The 22,702-nt window shown below is 39.0% G+C and overlaps 1 protein-coding gene across 20 annotated transcripts in view; it reads left to right on the forward strand.

Annotated features, from left to right (window-relative positions):
• The window catches only part of slo (calcium-activated potassium channel slo), a 64,898-nt gene that overhangs the window by 34,871 nt on the left and 7,325 nt on the right, over positions 1 to 22,702 (forward strand). For 2 of the 20 annotated variants that reach the window (XM_076115229.1, XM_076115244.1), the window contains exons 2-17: positions 4,967 to 5,028; positions 5,859 to 5,955; positions 6,188 to 6,299; positions 7,708 to 7,859; positions 8,794 to 8,961; positions 9,950 to 10,041; positions 14,099 to 14,209; positions 15,350 to 15,455; positions 16,506 to 16,658; positions 16,867 to 17,022; positions 17,177 to 17,289; positions 18,910 to 19,065; positions 19,186 to 19,262; positions 19,638 to 19,673; positions 20,579 to 20,650; positions 22,441 to 22,503. In XM_076115229.1, coding sequence (XP_075971344.1) covers positions 4,967 to 5,028; positions 5,859 to 5,955; positions 6,188 to 6,299; positions 7,708 to 7,859; positions 8,794 to 8,961; positions 9,950 to 10,041; positions 14,099 to 14,209; positions 15,350 to 15,455; positions 16,506 to 16,658; positions 16,867 to 17,022; positions 17,177 to 17,289; positions 18,910 to 19,065; positions 19,186 to 19,262; positions 19,638 to 19,673; positions 20,579 to 20,650; positions 22,441 to 22,503 — 1,726 coding nt within the window. Of the gene's footprint in view, positions 1 to 4,966; positions 5,029 to 5,858; positions 5,956 to 6,187; positions 6,300 to 7,707; positions 7,860 to 8,793; positions 8,962 to 9,949; positions 10,042 to 10,714; positions 10,807 to 11,513; positions 11,606 to 14,098; positions 14,210 to 14,872; positions 14,979 to 15,349; positions 15,456 to 16,505; positions 16,659 to 16,866; positions 17,023 to 17,176; positions 17,290 to 17,738; positions 17,852 to 18,909; positions 19,066 to 19,185; positions 19,263 to 19,637; positions 19,674 to 20,578; positions 20,651 to 22,440; positions 22,504 to 22,702 lie in introns of all 20 variants that reach the window. The other 18 variants (XM_076115235.1, XM_076115230.1, XM_076115237.1 and 15 more) reach the window with 18 other exon arrangements.

A 22,702-nucleotide genomic window follows, 5' to 3' on the forward strand; every position in this document is an offset into this window, starting at 1 on the left:
ATATAAAAGTGGTCGGCTCGATAAATCCTTGATGCCAACCTTTCTTCGCTCACACTTAAACGATAGATACAGATGCTATAGAGTTACACAGTAATATAACATGAGTTCTTTAATGTGTTTAGTTGCAACGGATTACGCTCTTTTTGTTGCACAAATAACTTGTATTTGAATTTGTGGTGTAGGAAGGGCACACCTTTTGTTAGAAAGACAAGGCGTTCGCAATCAAAGTTTGAATGGCAAACATTCGATATGTAACAAAGTTATCCTATTTTCTATTTTTTTGTTATGACTATAAATCTATGAATATTGGTTGTCTGTGTCTTATCTCCAATACGAACTTTACTTTTGTCAAATATGGCAATTTTTCATTCTGCACTGTGCTTGAAACAGAATGCTATGCTTTCTTTACTTATTAATGTAAAGTATATAGATAATGTTATATCTAGGTCAATAGCTGTTACATAAATCTCGTGATCTCTATTATCTTCTGTTGTTTATGTTTATTGGAGCACTGTTGTAGCGTCTCTTATCTATGCCTGCAATAATAAGCTGCTACAGAGAATAACCAATTAGCATCTTGTTTTCCAAACAATTCCAAGAAATCGATGATTATAAAACAAAGTTCTATATTTGTTTATGGTGGTAGATTAGTAGATACGTATTAAGAGAAGCACTTGAAACAGTAGCTTTCTGTTCTTTACAATGCATAGTTTTTCCAACGAATAGAACTAACTCAAGTCTAAAACAAAATAGTCCATTATAAAAGTAGAGCAATTATCTAAGTGATAGACACTGGTATTTCTTGAAGCAGTAAAATATAAAACTGTGTAAATCTTAACTAGTCAAGTCAAGGCGGTAACCTTGTTAGTTCTGCCTGGTAATTGGATCATCGGCCACTAAACAGATTAGCCTTGCTGCGTGCACCGCGCCCCATTGTAATCTAATAACAAATGGAACCACTAACGTTTCCTACTACTCTACTACACTGTCACACTTACTTGTCACTAGATCATTTACGCGTTTCTTTACAAGGCTTCTGAAATTACGAATAGTTTATGCTAACATAATGAACTAAGCTGTCTTAACGAATTATAATACAACATAGTATCGGTTGAAGTCGTGCAACAAAATGTCCCAGGAATTCTAAAAATTATACGAACAAAAATTCAGTTCCGAATACGAATAAAAACTTAGACCGGAATGCATGTGGCACTCGCTGCACCAACGCTTGCTGCATGCTATATAAACCTGAAAAACAAGCTTTTGTAACATTCTTAAACAAAAGTTTCAAACAAAATTACAGGTAATAATACTAATTATGCCTGCTGATTGAGTCATTATATTAGCCGGCCATATCTGCAAACAATTTAGCAGCACAAACACATTATTTACTTCGCCCACATGAACCGCGTGAGGTTATTCCATGCTCACGCTTAACCTTCATGCAGTTCATCGAACTAAACACTGTTTCACGATACAGATCAATTTTAAAACCTACCTACAACGAGGTTGTGTGAGGCGTGAGTTTCGCCAAGTGCCAAGTTGTGGCATTTCGCCAAGTCGGAACACTTAAGTGACAAGTCGATGCAATTTCAAACTTGGCCTTTTACACTGAGACTTCAAAGCTTTGATGCAGTAGCGGAAATTATTTAAAGAGAGCATTTATCGAACATTTTTCTCGCTTTGATGCGCACGAAGAAGTTTGATTTCCTCTCGGTTTATTTTATTTCCTTCGCTGCTCTTGTAGATTTTAAGATCATGAACTCCCACTTATGACAAGCTACAGTATTTTCAAAATAATTTACGTATTCATTACATTTTCCATGACTTATTTGATGTTTAAGCTCGGAAATCGCAAGTGCTCTAGTTGTATAAATATTATTCTGATAGCAACGGAAGTAATGAATTCAAAACCATCGTACCAGTTATACAATCATATTATTATTTATTCTGTGAACCCACCCCAATTGCTTACAAGCGTATACAAAACACGGCCTTGGTAATAATGTAGCGTTTTTATCGGTTACCGTCTACAAAGTACAATACTCCCTGCCGTATAATTACTTATAACATCGTATTAGGAAAATAACAACGAAACTTTTATGGTTCACCTTTACTGACTTTTATTCGGAAACTAGACGTTCTGCTATTGATAAAATATACCCTGTGCTAAATTAAGTCAGAGATTGATAACCGTTATACTAAGTTATTATTGATATTAAACAAATTTGTAGAATAGAAAACCACAGTTGTTTCATATCTCGAAAAAGTTTTGTCGCAATTTATTTCGCCTACGAAAACCTACATTGTTAACAACATAATAACATTAAGTTTCATATTATGACGATTGCCACACTTATAAATAAGATTGCAAAGAAAACTTAAGTGAACTTTAATTTTTACAATTTTCTAAGAGTTTTCCACCTATGCAGCATCTTGCGACATAATGACATGCTGCTGAGCCGCGTGCTACAAAACCGCACCCTTCGTTGTCGCATCATCTTTTCACAAACAACAACAAAACACATTTGTCACACGCAACGCATACATAAAGCACACGTTGCGTGTTCAGAATACCACTGTTTTTCCTCCACTATAAGATATATCACGCGGATATAAGACGTAGATTCTATATTCGTAGACCTGACTAGCTATACCTACTTTATAAATTAATTTACATAAAGCCATGCCTTTGTTGTTTCTACTCATTAATTAGGTAGAGCCAACAATATTTGCTAATGGTAAAGACCAATTATGCCTATTCTCCTATAGCAACTGAATTTATTATCACAGACTGAATATCGTAAGCCAAGTTGTAAACTTCGCTAACGGAAGAAATAAATGAAAGGAAATTCTCAGATTGATGCGTTATTTCAATTCTAACTGTCTGTATATAACTTAACATTTCGACTACATCACAGATAGCACAATATGGCTCACGTTTTCAGTTCACCAACATTCCGAGCGTTGCTGGCTTCACGCATACGAGCCCTATACAAAATTCTCTTTGATAGTCAACTTCCATACTATCGTATAATAATATCCTCGGCTTATAAGTACATACGCTACGTTGTAATATAGTAGAGAGATGAACTCATTCGGGGTCGCGTCACGTATGTTTCAGTCGTACTTTTTCCTCTTAAGGGATGAGGGTTCTCATTACCTCTTATGAAAGATTTATGAGTTGCAACTTGATATTTCATCACTTGCGGCTGTTTATGAAACTAGATTGATACAGTTTGTAGTCATTTTAGGCATTTACTAATCAGTGTAAGTTATGCAATCGTTGTAGACACAGTCATAAAAAACTTAAATATATGAAAGCTAACTCACTAAACTATTTATTTTATATACTTTAGCGTAGACTAGATATAAACAGGAAAAACTGCAAACTAAGAATGGAATAAAATTGCAAGAAAGATGGTAGGCCCTTGAGGGCAATAATAAAGTAAATACAGAGTGCGGTTAAAACTAAATGTTTACCTCTACGTGACCATTGTTTAGAAGCAAAAATATGTGTCATGTATTCTTATGCAACTATAGGTGTACTGTTTACTGTACAATTTACAATGCAATATAAAATAAATTGGTCTCACAATATTGAACATTCGAATACGAATTGAAAATTCGATGCGAATAACATCTTCAGCCATTTACATAAACCATTTTATCGAAAATAAATTCAACAATATATTTGTGTAATATTCGCGTTATATTCCTTCTAGAATAAATACGTTACCTATTCTCTTTATCACAATATGTTCTGTATGCATCAGGCGAGCGCAGGGATAAGAGCAATTTACATCAATTTCCTACGACATGAAGCTCAAAGATATTTTTATAACAACAATACACAGAATATGCGCTTTTATAAAGCTGCTTTCATGACTTTGAAGATACGAGAATTTAATAGTTAGGGATGTATTTACATGATAATAGCTTTTGTATAAGGCTGGAGTTACGTCATGATAGTTATTATCCATCTACCCTCAGCCCTGGTTAGAATGTCTTGTGATGTGCGTTCTCTTCTAGGCCGGTATCATTTTACTTATAGGTATGATTTCCATGTTTTTAACTTCTTCTAGAGATTTATTTTATCTTAATTTCGTCTTTTATGTTATTATTGAGAACATTTAGATAAAACTTTCATAAGATCAAGGAAACAAATAAACATATAACAAAATAACTATGACAGTTCCGTTTTCCTCAACCATAAGAATTGATGAAGGAATATTACATGGAGATAAATGGAATAAGGATTCTGCGCAGATCTCAGTGATCATCTAAAATACATAAGAAAATCTGCTAAATAAATATCTACAAAAGCTGTTTCTAATTATACTAGTATTGGTACCAGCAGACTAATCAACGTAAACAATGGAAACATACTCTCGAATGATATCATCTTATTCGCCATATTCAAAAGCACCACATGAATCATAATCGAAATACCTAAGTGCATACAATGAATAACAATGTTAGATGAAGTCATAAAACATTAGAATACGCCACAATTATGGGGTGTAGGATGCACCGGAGCCTTGAGAATACTAATCAAATTTATTAGCTGTTTTATAGACTATTAAACGACACGCTACTTAAATAGAAGTTAATCTTTTATGACGCCAATAAAAGCTAATGGAAAATTAATTTGGTATTCATTCGTCATGTTATAAGTTCTAAATTTGGGAGGCTGTGTCTGATAAATTTTAAAATTGATATCTAAGGTTCTAATAAAAACCTAGTCAATGTATGTCATTGAACGACTGTACGTGATAAATTTAATATTGGTTGATTTATACTGTTAAGAAATTCAAAGCTTGAAAGATGAATTAAAAACTTGAATTGGCGATCCGTAATACAGTTAATTATTTTCATTGCTGTAGCAAGAACAAAAACTGTAACTTTGCTCTATTCAATGTTTTTTCATAATATTTTCTAATTCGACATTTTTTGTCTATTCCAGGTAGTGTTGGTGTTCATCCTGAGTATAGCATCGCTCATCATCTACTTCATTGACGCGTCCAGGTAAGATATCCTCCATTTTTCTATACAAGTACTACACACGCAAATTGGCCGGTAGAATCTCGATAACATTAGTAGAATAGGAAAATCAGCTTCTAGAAAAATACTGCTTAGCTGTGCCAAGTTACGTGTGTAGAGCTCAAATTAATTGCATCGCTACAATATTAACTAATAACTAATCTTAATAATGCTGAATTCAAGGAATACGTGAGTCAAACTCATAATAAATGTGTTCGAAACTGTTTGCTGGTATAGTAATACGGGTGTGGACGACGTTGCGACAATCAATAAAGACACGCCCATTTATACTTTACCAAAGTAACCAAATTGGCTTCTAGCGTCATCAAGTGATACAACATTTCTAAATTATCAATTGACTAATACATTTTTACAACATCATGTAGATGCACGGGAATAATTGGCATTGCCACGCATGTATATTGTATGCCTACCCCAGTAAGTAAAGGGCGTTATGAATGTACGTATAAACTATCTTACTAAATGTGTTGTAATAAATGTCACTAAGTTTATTTTTCAGATATTAGCATGTGTGTATGCTAGGTAATGTCATTGAAACCATGCATATACATCATGTTGTAATTACATATACCGAATCACTTTTGGTAAATAAATTATGAACTATCATTAAAGTACGTGTTAGATATTAAGTAATGATTGTCGCACCGTGGTGGTCACGCCGTATATATGTCTAGCTTTTGTTTCTATGTCAGCTGAGATATATCTTAGAGAAATGGCTTTCACGTGAAACTGTTCATGATTGTTTACATGTGTTCGTTTGTATTCGTTTTGTTCACAAACGTGTTTGTTTTCAGTGAAGAGGTTGAGAGATGCCAGAAATGGAGCGACAATATTACTCAGCAAATCGACCTTGCCTTTAACATATTTTTTATGGTCTACTTTTTTATACGAGTAAGTATTTTCGTATCATATATTTTATTTACTAACAGCCATATTACATTAAAGTGATAATCAATTATATGTATAGACAGTTATACACATTCCCTTGAAACTAACGAACCTAAGAAAGAACTGACTTTTTTACGTAGAAAATTAAACCCCAATACCCGACACAATTGTTATAATATATATTGATAAAAAATGTGACTGCAGTTATTTTAATACATCATTATTTCTGTTTCAGTTTATAGCAGCTAGTGACAAACTATGGTTCATGCTCGAGATGTATTCATTTGTAGATTATTTCACGATACCCCCATCCTTTGTATCAATATACCTGGATAGAACGTGGATAGGTGAGTTACTCATTTATATTTTGATAGCCTAAGAATAATTTATAGGAAGTAGCACACTTTTTGATTGATTGCTCCAAAAAGTTGGTTTTACATTCATCATTACTGAAAATTAATCCGTATATTGTAATATATATGTTACTGTAAAAGCCCGAACGGTGGTAAATCCTAAGATTTTCCGGTATATCCTAAGATTTACCAATTCGCAATGGTAAAAGTCCGAACAATTCTTTTATTTCGAACTTTTACCTATATTCACTTGATGATGTCGAGATGTCGCCGGAGCCCCGCTTCGCGGGGCTCCTCCTTCTGGGTGGTTAAAAAAAAATAACCACGAAGGCTAAGGTGGGAGCTTCGCTTCGCTCGCTCCCACCTTAGCCTTCTAACCTAACCTACCCATGCCGCTTTGCCCAAAACTCCTTCTTTATAACAATGTCACAGTATATAATTATACCGTGAAATAGTTATAAACATAGTTATGAAGGAGGATTTTTTTATATATCGTAACATAGTTTTTAAACTCTGGCTTGTTCGGACTTTTACCATTGAGAGTTGGTAAATCTTAGGTTTTACCGGAAAATCTTAGGATTTGCCACAGTTCGGGCTTTTACAGTAACATATATATTGTAATAAGAATGTGATATTGTTTCAAACAAGAATAAGCAATACAGCAGTCTTAAAAAGAGAGTTTGCCTTGTGTAATACAAGAGTTTAAAATCAATGCGATTGTAGTCCCACAAACAATAGGTAAAAGCTTGTCACCAGCATGTTGTATTTACATTATTTCCACAAAATAATGGTTTAAAACTAAGGCTAATAAACAAAATGCAGTTAAAACTAAAAGTTCTGCACAAAATTTAAGCAGCTTTTGATAAACGCGAGTTTGCGAAGTCGTTAACGAACTGCTAATTTAGCTAGCAGTAGTTTCAGCATTGAACGTAAATAAGGTACGAGATAAAACTTGTCGCTAATTAATGGGTGTTTGATATCACTGGTACTGGCTCTGCCTGAGAGCTGTTCACTCCTCTTAACTTACTTGTTTTATTGGAGCAAATTGCACACCGATCTATGGGGGTATAGAACGTGTTTACGTAGTTTTTTTTCTTATTACTGGTAAAGCACACAGAAGACTAGTCCAGCAATAATAATTGTGCATAGGTATATCTTAGATACTATTAACACAATCGTCGCAGATTTTCTAAATTTTACAATAATGTAATTTTGTTTAAGTGTGCCTTCAATTAAATGCAATTACGGAAAAAGCTAAAAGATAATTTCACCGAGCGATGTTCTTTGAAACAACCCAGACAAAAAATATCAGTATGAAAATGTCACAAGATTGTAACTGTCCATAGTTATCACGACTTACTATGAAAACCTTTTGGTAATATTTGTCTGTTCTCCATTCCAGGGCTGAGATTTCTCAGAGCTCTACGCTTAATGACCGTGCCTGATATTTTGCAATACCTCAATATACTAAAGACATCGAGCTCAATTCGGTTGGCGCAATTAGTTTCTATATTTATATCAGTATGGCTGACTGCTGCCGGGATTATTCATTTGGTAAGTGTTACAATCAATCTTACTTTTAAAAGGACTGTGTAAAGTTGTGAGTCATTGATGAGTTTTAAAATTATTCCGTTTGATCGTATGAGTCAGGTTCGACATCATCTTTAAATTGATATTTCGGTTTGAAAATATAAACTCAAAACATTATTACGATAAAGAATAGATACAAAATTATTACCAAGATGCTTACAACGCATTGTATTCTTGGGCTTGGTAGCGGAACTAATGGTATTTTGTACTTACTACCCTAAGCGGATATCATGTATCAAAAAGTAGAACCCGTAGTGCAATGATTTTGAGAATACCTTTATGGCAAAAATAATATTCAAAGTTTAATTAAGCTTTAAAACATTTGAAATGTCGCATCATTAAATTAACAGATAAAGGCAGATAGTACGATTCAAAAATTACCTTTTAATAAAGAGGTTCTATTTTAAAAACTACATTAACATGCCGTTACACTGTTATCACACCCAAGACATTAAAGTTTATTGAACTTAATTAACTTAGTAATAATTCTGACAGAGAACATTTTCATTTATTTTACTCATTAACCTGTCGCCGACACTTGGACAGCTATATTAAAAATAAATGTTTGGATTCTCATGAAATTAAATTTAGCTGTTCGAATAAATTTTAAAGGGATCTTAATAAAGGATTTTTCACGTTTATATATCGTAGTTCTTATATTGCTCTTAACTATTATATTCTTATCTCAAAATAGAGATTGAACTTAACTAAGAGCTAGTAGTATAAAACTATCCACTTAATTCAAAATAACTGCGTTTGATACGTCATATTAATATTAATAGGAAAAGAACAAATTTTTCGTAAACGAGGGTAGAGCCATTTTTCACATATTATTATGCTCGTCCTTTGTTTAAGTGAATGGCTTCCGATTATTAACACAAGTGTTTAATGATTCCAGCTGGAAAACTCCGGAGACCCACTAGAGTTTGAGAACGCCCAGAAGCTCTCATACTGGACGTGCGTGTACTTTCTCATAGTCACCATGTCCACTGTAGGTTACGGTGACGTGTTCTGTCACACAGTACTTGGCAGAACATTTTTGGTTTTTTTTCTCCTCGTCGGCTTGGTAAGTTTCACTTTCAATTGACTTATTTAAATCTCTAATATTATCTATGAAATGAAATATAAAGACACTTGTATAAGGATTTATCGATGCAAGGAGAGGCAAGTTAGTTTTCTATATTTAATTTCCCTTCTGGCATTCAAACCACTTTGATTTGTTTAACTTGAGTTTATTTAAATTAGTTTACTTACTTACGGCTATTAGGTCGTTCTGTGTCACGCTTGCGATTCCTTGGATAAATCTAATATTAATAACAAAGCAAAAGGAAATATAACAAACATTTGCCGTTAAAGGTTAGGACATAGTTGACGTGGGACTTGCTAGACAAGTGATTATCGCACAGCTCGTGAATGATTGTAAGCCTGCCTAGTGCACCATGTATAGATAGCATGACCGTTCTGTGCCAAGAGGCTCGGGTGACGCCGAGCGGCGCCCCGCCCGCCGCCCGGCCGGCTGCGGCGCCTAATGCCGTCAATGTGCAATCTTCTAACTTCTCGGCAGCTTCGAAGGAGCCTTCTTTCGACTATCGCCGAACACTTAAAAAGCTTTGTTTCGAGCGGCTGCATGGGTGTATTTTGTTTTTCTTTTGCTTTGTTACGTGATACTCACCACGAATGTGCTGCCGGAGGATCTGTCCCGCCGCGCTTACAATATCGGAGTGTACTGGGGACTGTGGTACGAGACGAGATACGTAGGTGCGCGCGCGTCCACACTGTCGCACCCGGCGAGCCCGGTGCCGCGTCCCACCCCTCCCACCTCGCGATCTCTGCATGCCGCACCTGTGCCTGGCTGTGTTCAGTTGCTCACATCACCGGTAGACACACACTCGTTCCTTTTATTTTTATTTTCGCTCCGCTACCGGCTACACTTTACGACTCAGCGTCACCATAGAATGTATACCGAGACTCGAGGTGGACATTGTCGTGCACCACGCGATGGTGTCCGCGTGCGCCCAGACTCGATGTTCGATCGACACCGTGGTCTGTTGCAGGCAATGTTCGCTAGTAGCATTCCCGAAATTATAGAGCTGGTAGGAAGTAGGTCCAAGTACAGTGGCGAGCTGAAGCGTGAACATGGAAAAAGGTATTAGTTTGATAATATAAACTGATCGTCGAAAGTGAAGGCGATTCATCTCGCGGCGCGGCGCCGACCCGCGCGCCACGCTCGGTATGAATCGCCCGAGCTCTCGGGACGATATGGATCATCACCTATAAGAAAGCTTGCTCAGTGCCGTCAGATGTATTGTGTCATCTACTCGTGTTCACTCGCCGGTCCGTCGCCGGGCCGCGGGCCGCGGCTCGCCCCCGCGCTACGCCGCGCCTCGTCCGGTCGCGTAGCGCCGAGGCGAGCCGCCGCCCGGCCGCCCGCCGACTCGGCCGGCTCGTGCTCGCGCTCTACCAAGCGTCTATATCGAATGCCCACCATTTTTAGTTTAGGTACCGGTCGAACCGATTTCTTTTTAAGTTCTGTTCATCGATTAGTTAGCGTATGTATCCTTAGGCTTTGCATGCACCCGGTCACGAGTCCCGTCACGGCTTGCGCCGGTCACAGCTCCCGCCGCTAGCGTAGCTCGGCACGGCACCCAAGTCCCGCACACCCACACACAGCCACAGCCACCACGCAGACAGACGACACTCAAGCCACACAGCCTTGTGCGAGCGCGAGGGTACGCGGCCGCGGGCCGGGCGGGGCGGGGCGGGCGCGCGGGGGGCACGGGTTCGGCCACTCACCTTACGGTGTTTGCTGTGTATCGTAGGCTGTGTTCGCCAGCTGGATCCCCGAGATCACGGAACTGGCGGCGCAGCGGAACAAATACGGCGGCCGGTACAACAAGGACGTCCGCCGCAGGTACCCTGCTCTCACGCCCCCGCTCCACGCGGCTTCCTGCCTTCCTACCTCTCACGGTTTCGATCTTGGTTGATTGAATGCGGAGTTTGCTAATGAAATTTATTAATCCTTCACTAGAATCGGTCTCTCGGTGCCGTGGCGCATGCTCGAAGAGTTAGCTCCCGGCGGCCGCGCCCCTCTCCCCGAACTTGAGAGACAGGCGCGCGGTCGACCGACGCACTACTACATGCCTTTTTTCGTAAATTTTACTCGAGATACCGTTGAGCTTTTTAATCCTTCTAACGAGACTAGATCTGGAGAGAGCCGATGTAAAGTTTTGTAATGCTGTCGATGAAGTAGTGTTTGGTTTGTTCGCTTGCACACGATGCCTGTCGCCACGCTGTAGCGCTAGCTCCGGCACCTCGCCACGAGTCCCGACGATCACACACAGCCAGTGCCCGCGCCGCCCCGCCCTCGGCGCCCGCGCCGCGCCCACCGCGCCGCGCCGCGCCCGCCCCGACACCGAGTCACTAACCGACTACTAACGCCACTAACCGCCACTGACCGCCACTGACCGCTACTGACCGCCCGCCGGCCGCCCGCAGAGAGGAGTCGTCCGCGGAAGCGAGCCGCCGGCCCGGCCCCGGCGCCCGCGGCTCGCTTCCCGCCGCTCCACCACTCACCGGTCGAATGAATGTGAATGTCTTGTTTTGTCTGTCGGCGTTTAGGCGATATTTGCCAGTTGTATCCCAGAGATAATTGACTTAATCGGCACTAGACCCAAGTATGGCGGCACCCTCAAGAATGAGCGGGGACGCAGGTGAGCCGCTGTCTTCACTCCGTTCCGTTGAATGTGTTCCGTGTTGTGACATCTATTCTTCCTTTTCCTCTCTTAGCACGCTTCTGTGTTCTCACTTATCTTGGCGGGACGCAAGTCCCGCGAGTTGTCTTTGTTTTTATGAGTCGATATTGATTGTAAATTACCTTTGAATTGATTTGAGTTCAGTTGAATAGTGAACAGCAGATAGTGGCTAGTGTTATCGCTCGTCATTATAGGTATCATGATTATGTTCTGTTAGTATACGTACGTAAAGTAAAGGAATGTTAAACGTAAAGCTTAGTTACGGAGAGTTAAATGTTGAGTGGTACCGTACCGTAGTGCGTTGTTGGAGTTCTGGTGTGCGATGCGATGCGAGGCGTCGACAGCTCCTTTCTGTGGGCGCGGCTCGCGGCCTGGCCGGCCGGCCCGCGGGGGGCGCTGTTGATGCAGCGTTCCACCTCACCCGCCCGCCCCGCCCCGCCCCTCCCCTCACCCCGGCACGTAGCGCGTGCCAGCGCAGTCCGCTCGCCGCCCCGACCCCGCCACCCGCCACCCCGCCTACACCCGCTCCCGTCCGCTCCGACTGTACTCCTCTGCCTGCACGTCTACTTACTGTTACTGTACTTGTACTCTTAATGTTGACCCTCTTAATGTTTTATGATCTGTAATGTAATTTTTGAATCGACCCCCTCGGTTATTTTAGTGTAATGTATTTACGTAAATATAATTCATAGAGCGTGGCAAGGCTGTGTGCATTGAGGACATTTTTAACGCAAAATTAGTTTAGTTTTTATCGACATATCATTTGACATGATCGACATCATCTAGCAGTGAAACACGAATCATTTTTATATGAAATTTGGATTGATTTTGAAAATTGTTTGCAATGTTTATGGGATCGTATAAAGATACAAGGTAGAAAAGATTTAATTGTTTTTATGAATAAAAATGAAATCAGTTCTTTGCCACACCTTAGATGAATAATATTAGTTGATGCATGAACTATGTAGAATGAGCTGTTTGCATTTTTGTTTAACTTTCCTGTTTTCTCAACTGTTACGATTTTTGTTTCTGATTGTTGGACCTCCTTGTCTTGTTTTATGTTTTAACAACATTAACCTCCATCATTATACGGACTGTCGACTGTCACATTTCAACAAACGAAGTGTTCACCTAACAGTGTCGATATGAACTTATTAAGAATTGCGACTCTGGATCCAAGACATGATACACATTATACTTATATATTTCGTCCAAGTGAATACATGTTTCCCGAATACATAAACTGTACTGAGACGCAAGCTTTTACGTGTTGATACAGGAGTTTTTACCTATACACAGTAAACATAGGTGATAGGTATCTTCATAGATACGAGTGCGTAGACAGCGCGAGCGTACAGTGCACTACTGACTATACAATATACATTCTAACTGAACCCGCACTCGTACGCAGATACACATGTAGTATACATCTACGCGTTGACTTGACACATATCTATGACGGTAGACTGGCCCGAAACTCGAACATTATGAATTATATTTATATATCTAGTGTAGTCCATATATTTTATGTATTTACTTTACTGTGTGTAGATAAAAAATATATACATTTTGTGTCCCTATCATCAAAACACAAACGTATACTCCATGCAATGTATGCTATATATTTATTGTTGTATGTCCCCCAACAGACACTATAATGTCCTGCTAGTGACCCTACGACCCCTACCCATAGTCGTCGTTCATTTTATTTTATAGTGTGGTAGATAGTTACACATATCCTGAACGAAACTGAGCTTTCTAGAATTAATGTTCATTTATTTGTGGAATTTAAATTAATTTTCCATCATTCGTTAACATTTTGAATAAAAACATATTAAAAGATTTAATTTTGTCCATGATCATCTTTGCCATATTTTGACCACAAACCAATGAACTTAGTAAATTATGGAGGTTATTTTTTGTTCGAACCACGTCATTGTTTTATCAAAATTCGAGATTCACAATATAACGTTTGTTTTGTTTTTTACTAATATTTGATTGGCTTCTGAAACAAAGGCGTTGTTGAAATAAATGTAGCATTTTCTTCACGCTTCTATCACTTACTGTTTTGTTTAACCCTGTCGAGACCTGTTTGTTTACATTGTTACCAGTTACTTCCGTCTGGTCCCAGGTGTTAAATAAAACTTCAAATTGCTGTTTCTTCTGTCTTTTCTCCTATTTATAAGATGAGCTTTTTGAAAATTTGCTTCTTACAAAATTCAAGCCAATGTAAATTTTTAACAATTTTTAAAGCCACGAAGCTTTGTAAAGACAATACAACTTTGCATTTCAAATAAATATTTTTTCCAATTTGATCAAGAGCTTTTGAGAATTTCTAAGAATTCGCTTCTGAGGCTTCTTTCGTTGTTTTTCAAATGCAAATTATGTTTGTAGATGCACCTTTTTTGTGCTTAGGTTACATGAGGTTATAATAAATGTTTACGTTTTCAGGCATATAGTTGTATGTGGACACATTACTTACGAATCAGTGAGCCATTTTTTAAAAGACTTCCTACACGAAGACCGGGAGGATGTCGACGTCGAAGTTGTTTTTTTACACAGGTCTGTATCACTCCATACTATATTAACTATAACAACTATGTTTAAAAAATTCCAAAAAACTACTTATTTTAGAAATGTCCCTTAACATATTTTGCTTAATTGGAAGACCCTGGTCATAATCTATGTGGTTTTCCTACTACAAATAAAGAGGACATAAGTTACTGAGCTTAGAGCACTAAGCCTTAAAACGACTACAGCAGATACAAAATCAATTTGATCTGCTTAATGTCGCCCTAATTATAAGTATCTTTATAATTTACTATAAGATTTTGGAAACTTTTGGAACTCGAAACATTTTATACGAAATCTTCCAACTAATACTGTGAAAAACATGGTTATAAAATCCGTTTCTATTCCAAAACGTTCTTTTACCCCGACTATACAACTCATGACATTTATCAACAAGAGAAAAATATTGTCATTAAAATAAACCCGGATTACATTGACCACTAAATGTATAAATTAATAAAATGAAAATACTGTCGTTAAGTAAACCAACGACGTTGGCATGTTGGCAACAACAAGAGCAACCCTCCGGGTAGATGAGCACTAGCTAGTGTAGCTCCATGATCTAAGTGTGAGGAGATAGTCCACGCAGTAGTGGCGTGGCTCTCTGCGACGCTTGGAGGTGGTGAGTCATGTATGCTCCGACGACGCTTTCAGAAAAGAGCCCGACCTAGAGCTGGAGGGTCTCCTCAAGCGTCACTACACCACCGTCGAGTTTTTTCAGGGTACAATGATGAATGCCGTCGACCTTGAACGAGTCAAGGTTAGAGTACAACCATAGAGCAGGCATTAGATTAACGCACGGCCGTAATATCATTGACGCGTCTACGTGAATCAGTATTTTTTTTATTTATTTATATGTGCATAAAACAGATCTTTTTCTTCTGTAAAGACGCTGTTTCATAGTCACAGTAGGTATTATCACTTTGGTAACTTTATCTTGTGGTTATTTTGATGCAATCATTGCTTCTCACGGCGGTGCGGAGTCGCCTCGGCCTGCCGCAGGCCGAAGCGGCCCCGCGATGCCACACGACTGCGTATTTTGGTACATAGAGTTGCATGGTAAGGCCCTCGACAGGCGGCGGAACTGTCCGGTTTCCGTGGCCAGTATTGTTAACTGAGCGTTGATGACAGGAAACCGCCCGACCTGGAGCTCGAAGGCCTGTTCAAGAGACACTTTACTACAGTGGAATTCTTTCAAGGCACCATTATGAATCCAATCGACCTACAAAGGGTAAAAGTAAGTAGCACACATGAAGATGTGATATCTTTTGGGCGTGGTGTCAGTTTTGAAGCTGTACAGACTATTTCTATAGAGTAGAGCGATGCTCGTTCACTAACCTATCGCGAGAAGTTGTCGGAGCGGCGTTCGGTACCCTTCTGTCGTTACTGAACGCTGTCTGTGCCTGTCGCTACTGAGTGTTTGTACCGGCCGCGTTGTTGTCCCCCCGGCCGGGGCCTCCACCACCGGCCATGTGTCTGATTGGGTGTTGTTGCAATGCTGGCCCGTGTGTTACTTCGATATCGATCTTACTGTACGTTCCGATGGCAATATTGGCATTAATGGCTGCCGACGAAAGGGTTACCATTTCAAAATTTAATTTTATACGTAGTATCGAGTACAGTTATCGATTGTCGATATGTTTTGGGTAAGTTGGCATGGCTTTCTGGAACGGTAGCGCTTGTCCGCATGCAACTTATCTTCCACGATTATCCCACCGCTTTAATTAAAATGAATACTACAGAATTCAAATTGGCATAAAATAAAATTATACCTATAGCTATAATTAAATCACGGAAATTAGAGGTAGTATTCATTTTTATATCCGCTAAAATTTTGCATGCGCTGTTTTCACGCTTGTTGTAATAACCGCTTTTAAGTAATATTTCTTAATTCTAGATGTCTATATACTAATATTGATGTTTACTAAATCTATCTGTCTTTCCCAACTAACAATAGCTATAATAAAATTAACAACAAAACATATAAAGTTCGCATTTTGTTTGGTAAGTTTTTAAAACAAATTCTCTATTTGCTTAACGCAGATGAAAATAACAAAACTCTGCTGTAACTTCACACAATTAATAACAAAACTCAATGCAAGCAATTCAATTCAAGCAAGTCTTCACAATTCGATTACTTAATTAAAGTTTAAATATTCTTCTTCTATTTGGATTGCAAAATTAATTTAATATTTTCACAATTGGCAATCTGACTTCTTTGCTCTGCAATAAAAGCTTAATAAAACGTAAAAATTATTATGCACTTTAATAAAATTCGATGATGTAGGTGCATGAAGCAGACGCGTGCCTGGTGCTAGCCAACAAGTACTGTCAAGATCCTGACGCGGAAGACGCCGCCAACATCATGAGGGTCATTTCTATCAAGAATTACTCTGACGACATCAGAGTCATCATTCAGCTTATGCAATATCATAATAAGGTAAAATTTCATATTCAAAATCAACAGCATGGATATAATAATATTATTCATTGTATGTGCCTGTAGTATGTTAGTTGTCGTATCTATGAACGTACCTGTTATTATTAATTATGTATGTATTTAATTGGTTGTGTATTTCAATACTACTTACCTTACCGTAATTACTATTATAGATAGTTGGATATCATCTGTGCTCGTTATATTCCAGGCCTACCTCTTGAACATTCCGTCATGGGACTGGAAGCAGGGCGACGACGTGATCTGCTTAGCGGAACTCAAGCTCGGCTTCATCGCGCAGAGCTGCCTCGCGCCCGGCTTCTCCACCATGATGGCCAATCTCTTCGCGATGAGGAGCTTCAAGACGGTCAGCTTTCTTTTTAATTTGCATTAGCTATTTTATGTTATAGATGTATGAGTACTTTCAGAGACCGACTCGCTCGACCACTGACCGGACAACAGACATTGTCGCTCTCTGAACTTACTCCAATTTCTAACGTTTCTATGCGGCGTTTTCACAGTCACAAGACATGGCTATATGGACTAATGACTACATGCGAGGTACCGGCATGGAGATGTACACCGAGACTCTAAGTGTAACGTTTATCGGGATGCCGTTCAAACACGCCGCAGAGTAAGTTAGCAGCGAACGAAATGCTTGCAATAACGTGACACGAGACAAAGTCACACACGAAACTTTGATACTGTACAAGTGTTTGAGCATTCCATACGTGATTACAGGACAATCGTCACTAACCGAATACGAATCCGCATAGCTTATCATTTTAGTGTTTTACTTCATTTTGGTTTGCGAGCTTACGGTCTGTGATTTTAAATATCAATGTTTTTTCCGATTTCATTATCATAGGTACTGCACTGAATAACTATCTATTAGCTGGTAACATCTAAAACTAGATTAGAATTAATATAGGATTATGAAATACTAACTGTGCATAGATCTCTAAACATATAGACGGCGTCGAAGAGAAGGAGAGTTTTCGAAGGAAAGGCACGTTAGCCTCCGAGGAGGTCGCTATGACTAACATAGCACGAGCTTTAGCGTCTCCTATTGGTTGATTGCAGTCCCCCGACACTCAAGCTTGGCAGAACGATTACCTGCAGGGTACTGGCTGCGAGATGTACACCGAAACACTGTCGACCTCCTTCACGGGAATGACCTTCCCGCAAGCGAGCGAGTAAGACCCCCCTCGATCCTTAGGCCCCGCCTGCACCCCGCACCGTAGACACTGTGTGCCAAGCCGCTAATCCTAGCTGAATGAGTGTGCACTGATCAATATATAACTTTAGGCACGAGTAGGTTGAAATGTTTAGAACTAAATTGATTTCTACTTTTCAGAATAGATTGTGCATGTTGAATGGGTAAAATTTTAGAAAATTAGCGGTATGTATTTTAGATTACATTACGAGTCGATAGTACGGACATTATATCAGTCGTCTAGTGACGATATCTTATTAAATTTATCAACCTTCATATTTTAAAGTTCACATTCATATAAGTAGATCACTTTTAGTTTTATTTCAATTAGCATTATTACACGGATAGATTTTAATTTTATTTTGATGAATTAAATTTTAATTCCACGAAATTACTTCAGTGCAGTAAAAGAAGAAACTGTTAATAAACTGTCATTTCGTTTTATCATTATCATGCACATGTTTGTGGGCTTCGGCACATTTTTTATTAACACAAACATCATCAGAGAGATCATGTGAATGAGACTCAGGGCACATTGTAGACTTGGGATCATTGCTGGCATTACTGTAAAATCGCATTCTCCTACAATCGCTTTCGTCATGTATCTATGTAGTGCACCGTATCGCTGAACACCACACACAATGTACAAACTACACTGTAGATATTAGATAACGCATGTATGTATGTTTACTATTATTATTCCTGTTGATGTTTAGATATATCCTAATATATGTTATATATTAGAATCAGGAGCATGTTGGTATAGTAATTTGAAAAGCAGTTAATTCGTAAAGTCAAGATGGATCCTGATTATGTTACAACAGTAGGTACAAGAAACAAATCTTCACTAGAATCCAAAAGATAAGTTCGTTATAGGCACCTGATTTCACTCAATATGAAAATATCATACAGTACCAAATATAAATGTAGATTTAGATGATAGAGTAATTCGAGATTGCTACGACTAGTACAATGCTGTAGAAAGTATTTCAGAATATTAGAGCAGTGAGCGGATACATAATCACAATCTCGTGGCAGGTTATGCTTCACGAAGTTGAAGCTGCTGCTCCTGGCGATCGAGATCAAGGGCGAGGAAGGTGCCGACAGCAAGATCTCCATCAACCCGAGGACCGCCAAGATTCACGCCAACACGCAGGGATTCTTTATTGCCCAATCCGCTGATGAGGTTAAAAGGTTCGAGTGACTTTATCTTCTTTTTATTTTTAGTTTCGATCATAAATTCACAGATCAGAAAATATGAATTTACTCAAACTCTGTTGGCATTATTATCATCGTTGTTTTTTTTTGTTCCAGAGCATGGTATTACTGCAAAGCGTGCCACGAGGACATCAAGGACGAGACCTTGATCAAGAAGTGCAAATGCAAAAACTGTAAGATCATTGAATTACTATCATTACACCTCTAATGAAACTTAGCGAGACAATCTCTTTAGAGTCCTATTACAAACAAAATCTTTGAGCTATATAATTACTAAACATAATATTATACTATTCTGTGACATTCTTTCTGGAATTATTTAAATGTTGTAACGAATTGTGTCCTGTATGTATGAGTCACACGTACACGTGTCCGAGTACAGATATTGTTCACAAGTACAAGTACTACACTGTGTATGTATTGGTTGTATTGTAACTATGTAGGAAGCTGTGCCCCCGGGCGCCACGTCGACACAGACTCGCTCGACCTCACACTGTTTACTTTCTATTTGTGAGACATTAATGAATCTTGTTCGGCTAAACTTTTAGTGACCGCGCACCAGCGGAAGGTTGGAGCCGACATAGGTAACTTGCACCACACCTAACCTCACAAATTGACGTTTTCCGATATTTATTTTTCGTGTCTATAATTTTTGAGTTGCTTTAGTGGTGTTGCGTCCGTACCTCACAGACTGGATCGGCTGCAAGGCATTATCTTGACCCGTGCTCGTTCACACCCTATAATTTAGCGATCATTGTGTATGTCCGCTCGCTCGTGAATACCGCCACAAGATATGATGCACTCCGACACTTCACCATTTTTCTATGCCTTTTGAGAATTTCCGCTCTGTTCTGATTGTATCGATATTGAGAGGATTTAGTGCATCATACAATATCGCAACATTCACATACCGAATCAGGAACTGTACATATATATCACACAAGCAGTCACTTGTCAAAATTGTCAGGACCGCAGGCGGTTAGATGCCTTCAACGAGAGTTGAACACAATTGCTATGATGCACTTCAGAGCCCAGCACAGACAGTACATTGCATGAAACATTAAATATTAAGTAGAACTAAATATCGCAAACTGCAAGTGCACCGTCATTATGCCCCGAAACACTTAGATATATATATATATACATATATATTTGTGAATCCACGAAAGCATGTCTCAGAAAAAAAGGAGTGAAAATCACAATGCGCTGTTAGAAATGACCCCGCGTCGAGAGTGAGCTTTGGAGGACAAAGACTTTATACAACAGTTCCGGCTTGTCTGTGCTAACGACAGTGACTAACAGCAGGAAGGAAACTTAACTACAGTCACTCTCCATTACATTCATCCACGCTTTTGACAGAATCAAATTCTATTGCTACGACATCTAGTTCCATCGCACAGAATTTGATTCTACCAAATTCATGTAACAATGTTATCATTGAGTTAGGAGCGTCATACATTCGTATTTGTCAGTGTTTGGATTTTTGCAGATGTCGGAATGATGATGATGCAGACTGGGATGGTGAAACAAAGTCTTAATACGTACCGTGCTTGTCTCGACGGTACGGAAACGAAAGACAAATATTACGTATTACCGTACCTTACACACAGTATAGTTTGTTTGCATCAACTAACCATGTGCTATGGGCAAAGGAATATGGGCTACAATATACGCTAATACACGATTAAACGACACACGCAGCTAGTATAGTGCAGCTAGGCTAAGACACTATATATTAACTACAGCTCGCTTAATATAAGACGATTATAGGGTAGATACTGTTCAAAGTAAAAACACTGTTCACGTCTGCAACCCCTATAGGAAAATCAGACTTCTGTTACTTTCACACCCAAACTTATCATTCTAGCTACTGTTTATGAAATATTTCAAAGATATATATTGAGTTTGTAGTTTGGGCGTTAGTAATCAGAAGTCGAACTTGAATTGCGTGGTCATCAATTGTATCCTACTCAAAGAGAACTATCAGCTTTGCATCTCTGTCTGCATAAATACCTGTATTTTGCGTTTCCTCTGTAACACCCACTATTGAAGCAGGATGTGTTTATAATTGAGTAACTAAAGTGAGCTTTAAACGTATTGTTTCTCGGTTCAGTGGCTACATTCAGGAAGGGCGTACGAGCCGTCCAGATGGTTGGCAGGGCAAGTACGTAACCTAAATGTGTATACAATTCAGTGTAAATGTCAATGTGATGTTTTATAAGCGAAGTGCGGGGGTGGGGAGACTCCCGGCCGCCGCCACCGACCGCGCCAATAGCGATATTGTGTCCTGTTTATCATTGTCTTGTCTTATCATACGTTTCTATATGTGCATTTATACAGCAGTTAGATGTTTGCCTCTCTATTAGCAGATATTTAAAACATCGAGAGACATTATGTGATGTCGTTTATTTATTTTGGTGTTGTTGTTATTATAATTATCTCAAAATATTATATTTTTTCTAGGAGTATTTTTAATCCCTGATTTTCTGCATCGACATAGACCCTCTGATATTGATGTTGTGAAGTAATAGTGTTTTTAAATGAAGTTAATTTGTAATTTTTATTACGCTTACAAAGTTGGAAAAGATTATTTAATGAAACCCTGCATAGGGAACGTTTTAATTAGATGCTCCCGCCTCGATAGTACCGTGAGGATTTCGCAGTCGTTGGCTGCTGCGTCAGTATCGGCCGAACGATTTGGTATACTCGCCTTACTGTAATCACATCCCTGTAATATTTGAATTACTCTCATTTGAGCCATCAGTTCTTAGTACGCTCGACGTCATTTTAATCACTCCATATTCTCATACTCTCATACCCTTTACATTAGTCATGATATACTAGGGTCGATAAAACCATTTAATATCAGTGAAACATAATATTTTAGCACGTAGAGCTTGTCCAATAGTTAGTTTAGATTTTGGTTTTTGTGTGTCGTGTGTAGCTTTTATGTTTGTTGCATGTGTGGTGTAGGAATGTTAATTGTAATTAGTTAGATGTAGAGTTTATATTTATGGTAACCTTGTCTTTTTGATATGTATTTAATTTGTACATCGGTTTCATCTTCGGCTAACTTTGAAGCTTCCTTCAGAATGTGCTGTTAAATGCTAATTGTGAGATAATCGCTCGCGTCCACGGTGGCAGGCAATGTTCAACGACCCGTACGTGTTGAAGCCCCGGCGCTATCGCTTTCGAACGCATACAAAGATGAAACCGATTCTTTGATATATTTGAACTGATAACAGTCATGTTGGACAGACCAGCCACACGCTGTACTATATAACGCGATGTGCTGTAGGTACTGTATTTACTGAGTGGAGTGGAATGCGAACTTGTGCTGATGTTTTGCAGATGATCACCATCCTCCCCCCACCTTCACGCCGCCAGAGTTGCCCAAGAAGGTCCATGTTCGAGGTACATCTCAGGCTCAGAGGGCCGAGTGTTTTTTTTTTTCGTTTTTTCTTTTAATCATCGGCCCACTAAACCATTCGACCAGCAATGTGCTTCGTCCTAGGTTACCGGAAGGTACCGTGCACCTAGTTGCTTTGTCACGCATTATTTCATAGCGAGCACTGACAACTGGCAGGGATGCCTCTGGGATTATGCGCTTATC

The sequence above is a fragment of the Anticarsia gemmatalis genome, chromosome 6 (genome assembly GCF_050436995.1).
Source record: "Anticarsia gemmatalis isolate Benzon Research Colony breed Stoneville strain chromosome 6, ilAntGemm2 primary, whole genome shotgun sequence".
Classification (NCBI taxonomy): Eukaryota; Metazoa; Arthropoda; class Insecta; order Lepidoptera; family Erebidae; genus Anticarsia; species Anticarsia gemmatalis.